The following is a 6,000-nucleotide window of genomic DNA, read 5'->3' on the forward strand; positions in this document are numbered from 1 at the left end:
GATTTTGCCCACATGTTGCTCAAATGATATTTTTGCACGTAACACAAAATGTCTTATTTAGGCTGTTCATTTTCATACAATGAAAGTGATTTTTGATTACAGCTGACAAACTTTGACAGAACAACCTGACACAGGAACAGACCAGAATTTATTATTCAAAGAATTTGTTATTCCCTGAAATTTTCCTTCTCTCAGTTAATAAAATAATGAAGAACTGTCTGCAAGGACGATTTGCCAGACCAACAAAATGTTGTGTACATATTTACTAGACAGCCTAGGTCAAAGATTTTTGTTTTGTATGATCCTATAATATAACTTGGCTATATAAAATATTGCCTATGGTGATGTTTTTATTGTTTTTTTTCCCTTTGCACCTTGTTAAATTAAAAGTGAGGGGGGGAGAGAGAGAGAGAGAGAGAGAGAGAGAAGACTTTCTTCCACTTTAGAATATAGTATATTTAACATTTTTTGGCTTCACAAAGTCATCATCTACTTTTCATTGTTTGGAAAAACAGCCTAGACATTCTGCTAGCTAACTCCTCATGTGTACCACAGAAACAATATAACATTATATGTTAACAGCACCATGAAGATGACTACATTCTTCCTTCCAATTTGTCCTTTTTGAGTAAACTATCTCTGTAATGATGGTTACTGCTATACATTGTTTTTGGGTACAAAAATGACCAATTAATCTGATTAGAGTATTTTTTCAACAATAGCCTAATGAAAATAGCAAATAGCTGGTTTGAGCCACATTAAGGCACTCAAAATTTCTGTGACCTCAAAAATCCTGTAATCACACCACCATAAATGCCAGTACCTGATACTTCAAGAACTACCAGAAAGCACCTGTAGACTGTTGAGATGCGTGAGGGAGTGGAAATATATCAAATAGTTACCAGATGGCTCTGCTGGTGCTCAAAAATCCTACAAATCCAGAAGTCTCCAACACTGCAGTTGTCTTACATAGACCACTTCATTTAAAATGAGATTATCGATTATTACAAGGGAAGGGAATTTAATCTGCTACAAAATAACAGATTCAAATCCAGAATAAATAGCCAGCTGTTGTTAGATTATCCTCGTATCCATCATTGCACTAAAAATATTAACCTTCCATATAACAAATCAGTCACTCTGTCTTTCTTGTAAGTGTTTGCCTTCAACATGCTGATAAAGAGAATAAAAACCGTTAAGGGGAAATAATTATAATAAAAAAATATTTCTAAAAATAAAATCCTGGTTGAAAGTCATGAGCCACGGCATAAACACAAACTACTTCAAAATCCCAAAAAATCAGCGTTCCACATGTTCAGAGAAAGTGATAATAAATTAGGTAAAACTGCAACAAAATATCAAATGAGCCTCTGGTCCTTACGACATATTTGTCCCTCTTCGAATTCAGCGTCTGTTTTTTTGGGGAAAACGGTGTGTGGTAACCATACAGTGAATCCACTGAACTTCCTCTAAGACTGTGGTAGGTGCTGTTTGATGATCTCTCTGGACTGGGGTGGTATTCTGTCTGGGAAGCGCACCTGGAACTCCACTATCAAATCCCCGCGTTGAGACGGATTTTTTGGGAAAGGTAGGCCTTCTCCACGCAGTCTCTTGATTGTGCCTGGTTTGATGATATCGTTGCAGGGCAATGTGATCGCTCGGTTGTCAATGGTGGGAATGTTCACCGTACAGCCACACAATGCCTATCAAAAAAGCAAAGTGAAGTCAGTGCGAGAGCCGTTGATGGTATTTCAACACTTAAGCACAAACTCTACATGGCGACATAGAGACCTAGTGTAAGATGCCTCTATGATGTTACAGGCACAGGGAGCACATGTACTGTATATATTCATATAAAATAGTAAGTATATATGTGTTTATATAGTACACTGTCTAAAAAAAAATAGGTGAAATTTATGGTAGAAACTGGCAGTTGTGGTTGCCAGAATTTTACTGTAGAAAATACATAGCAATATTTTAAGTTTTACAGATTGAACAAAAAATTTAGAAAAAAAATAAATACATTAACTGAAATAATGTTAATATACCAAATTTCCAAAATCTTTTTTTTTACTTTATAACATACCGCCTGCAAAACCAGGTTTAAAACACTGATGGTAAAGAGAAATCCACATAATACATCAAAATTCATCATAAGTAGCTTTTCCACAAGCTGAGGTAAATACTAAATACTACCAGTGTTGGGGGTAACGCATTACAAGTAACGTGAGTTACGTAATCAGATTACTTTTTTCAAGTAACTAGTAAAGTAACGCATTACTTTTTAATTTACAAGAGAATATCTGAGTTACTTTCTCAAATAAGTAACACAAGTTATTTTTTTTTCAATTTATTGATTGACAGCTCTCCTGTCCCCATGTTGAGAGAAATCAGAAGATGTTACTGTAGTTCTAAAATAAATATGAATATGCATTAATTCATCTCACTCACACAAAAAAAAACAGATTCAGTATTGCTCAAAATTAATAAAAATAATGCAACTCAGAATATGACGCAAACCTGCAATAATTAAATGTTAAACAACACAAATATCCTTTATGTATTTAATCCCATTCTATTAACCAATGTCTTTGCTTCTGACCTTCGATGATCCAGTTCAACCGTACTAATAAGCACAAATTACTCTAGACAAACATTTGTGTGTCTTTTTTTATTGCTGAAGTGTGTTGAAATTTCTTCTTCTGCATTCTACTGTACGGACGTAAATTTACTTTCCCTTCAGCCTGAGGCTTATTCATTTCACTTTTGGTGTGAAAAGGCTTTTATATTTGCCAAAAATATAACTTTTTTATTTTAAAAACAAACAAGCGAGCCCTTTCCAGATTTAAAAAGTAACGCAAAAGTAACGTAACACATTACTTTTCATAAAAAGTAACTAAGTAATGTAATTAGTTACTTTTTTATGGAGTAACGCAATATTGTAATGTATTACTTTTAAAAGTAACTTTCCCCAACACTGAATACTACTATATAGAAGGTGCACAGTATCATACACATGAATACAAAACACTGTCATGGTAACAAACATGACATTAAAGTAATGCAATAAACATTAACATAAAGAAGTCCAATACAGTAAAACTCCAATGGTCATAACTGATAAGAAAATCTAAGATGACACATTGTATAAAGGATTATTATTTGATTATTTTATGTAAAATACAGTAAAAAAAGCAATATTGAAATATTAATACAATTTAAAATAACTCATTCTAATATGTTGATTTGGTGCTCAAATATATATATTTTTTTTTATTATTATCTTTATTGAAAACAGTTGAAGCATCCAGTTCAGCAGTCCAAAACTGCTTCATATTTTTGTGGAAACCGCCATGCTTTTTTTTTTTTACGATTCTTTTTAATAAATACAAGTTCATTTTTGATTAAAATACAGTATGGTGAGAATAAGAAACTTTTTGTTCAAAAGCATTAAAACATTTAATTAAAAACTTCTAGCAAGAGCTGTGAAGTTTGGACTTGGATTGTGTAAATGTGGGCAAGCATGTGGGGATGTCCAAGTGTGTGTGTGTGTTATGCTACAGAAGGGGTAGCTGAGTGCACAGAAAGCTAATTTTGGCCACTGCTCTCATTTCACAGGGCTAATGAAGCAACTGAAAAATCAGCTGAGGAAATAAATTGCGAAACTCAAATCAGAAGTTGCCATGGAACTAAAATGATATTACTTCAACAGATGGAACACTTTCAAATTGTCAAAATAAGCAAACCATAATAACACCATAGTAATGTCCTCATTTGTAGGTCGCTTTGGATAAAACCATCTGCTAAATGAATAAACGTAAATCACATGGAAGCTGAAGCAACTGTTGATAAAGAAATTGTGATATTAGTTTTAGACACTGGTGAGACACTGGTGGCATACTCTGAGTTTCTGAAAGTTAATGCCAAAAAATAGAATATATGACTTCACTGGTTCATATAACCCTACAGTATGATAAGGTTAACAGATTTGTCACACTTTCCATTATAGAAGGGCTCAAGCTCTAAGATCCCCCTGGATAGTCTCAGCCTCAGATGTCACGCCCACGGACCGTTGGCTAAACGTCTGATGCATATGGCACACAAAAGTGGAAACACTTCAGGAGTTTAGAAGTCGTCATCGGATTGGTTGAATTACACAGGATTTCCAGGAGACGTGTGTGTCGCGTTCTTTAACGTTCCGCCTGGAAACAAAAATGCCATGACGCCAAACCCCCTCACGAAAGAAGAAAGCTGTCGTGTTTACAACTGTGAAATATGTGCGGCTAATGCTCACTAATCACACAAATCCTTGCTCCGAAAACTTTGAACTGTTTATTAAAGAAATAAACTTCTTTAAGAAACTCCTTTGAAAAGCCAGCGGAAACAAATATATAAATAAACTGTGTGACAAACCCATAGTAATTTCTCCAACCAGATGTCATGTGTGTATGCATGTGATTAATCTGACAAGCACTGCAGAGACCTTCAGTGAAACGCCCAATCTAGACAAGTACACACTAGTCTCAGCCTCAGACGTCACGCCCACGGACCGTTGGCTAAACGTCTGATGCATATGGCACACAAAAGTGGAAACACTTCAGGAGTTTAGAAGTCGTCATCGGATTGGTTGAATTACACAGGATTTCCAGGAGACGTGTGTGTCGCGTTCTTTAACGTTCCGCCTGGAAACAAAAATGCCATGACGCCAAACCCCCTCACGAAAGAAGAAAGCCATTGTGTTTACAACTGTGATGACGAGCGCTTATCAGGATCAACTAAACGCTCACTTTAAGATAGTACCCCTGGACCATCTGATAACTAAATAAAAATATAGCTGCAAGCAGCGTTAAGGCTTTTCAAGCGCTTAAGGCATTTAAGCATATAAGGAAAGAGACATTACATATTATTTAGGAAAGGCTGTACCAACATAAATCCATGATAAAAAAAAAAGCATTTTCGGCAAATCCAGGTAATTTACCATAGAGATATGATGTTTTTGAATGTTTATGACTGTTACAGCGCCAGCTGTGGTTCGATCCCTTTAAAACTTCACATGCTTGTTTAGAATCACCTGTTGCATGTGCTCAGCAGGTTTTGTGAAGTTTTGAGTTTTTCTTTAGGCTTTATATGATTTTGGGTACATTTGGACAGGCCCCCGTTATAGATTGCCAAAGGGCAAATTTCTAAAATTTTTTGATAATTATTGGCCTAGAGAGTCCAGAGAATTGTACTGCAGTGTTTTTTTCCAGATTGAGCGAAAAACCTAGGACTAGTTCGCAAAAGCAGGTTTTTTACATCATCTCAATCATTTAACAAATGATTCGATTGATAGCAGTGGTTGTAGAGGCAAGGTTGAGGAGTTCTGATTTTTGAGATACGCAAATGTCCTTGTAGACACTTGTGGCACTTTGGACCAAGACCGATTTTCATGTTGATAGGACAAATGGTTGCACAGTTATTGCCATTTTTATGTTTTTTTTCCCTCTTATAGCACCACCAAGTGGCCAAGCTCCACGATGTTTTCCCTGTGACCTCAGATTGAGCTATTACATAAGTGTTCTGAGTTTGGCGAAGATATGTCATTCCATTCAGGAGTTATAGGCATTTTACTAAAAGTGGCCCTGCCCCTTTCGAACGTTTTGGCGCCCCTTTGTCACGGTTAGGGTTGCGACGGTGAGGAAATTTTCCCACCGGTTAATCGACGTGTGACAACACCGGTAATACCGATATCACTGTTGGGGGGGATGTTAGTTCATTTGAGTTTCCCTCTTTTCTTCGCTTTCAAATAGCTTGAAAAAGCACTGTGCGTGTTTTACTTTCACTTTCAAATTAGCGGCAATTCGGCGTTGATTCAATTCAAGCAAAAACAACGTCAAACTCATAGAACTTTTATTAACAAAACGAATAAAAATACACCATATATGCCTAATAAAATAACAAATTACTTAGGCTACACAAAGTTTAAATAGGTATATAAAACTGAAAATCAGCAAACACTGT

General features: G+C 35.8%; 1 protein-coding gene across 2 annotated transcripts in view; it reads right to left on the bottom strand.

The window, feature by feature from the left end:
* Positions 1-400: 400 nt before the first annotated feature.
* dnajb5 (DnaJ heat shock protein family (Hsp40) member B5) overlaps positions 401-6,000 on the bottom strand; it is a 22,857-nt gene continuing 17,257 nt past the window's right edge. For both annotated transcript variants that reach the window (XM_016561116.1, XM_016561117.1), the window contains exon 4: positions 401-1,703. In XM_016561116.1, coding sequence (XP_016416602.1) covers positions 1,470-1,703 — 234 coding nt within the window. In that variant the 3' untranslated portion in view covers positions 401-1,469. The remainder of the gene's footprint in view (positions 1,704-6,000) is intronic.

This window comes from Sinocyclocheilus rhinocerous, unplaced genomic scaffold, assembly GCF_001515625.1.
Source record: "Sinocyclocheilus rhinocerous isolate Xijiao unplaced genomic scaffold, SAMN03320098_v1.1 scaffold468, whole genome shotgun sequence".
NCBI classification, from domain to species: Eukaryota; Metazoa; Chordata; class Actinopteri; order Cypriniformes; family Cyprinidae; genus Sinocyclocheilus; species Sinocyclocheilus rhinocerous.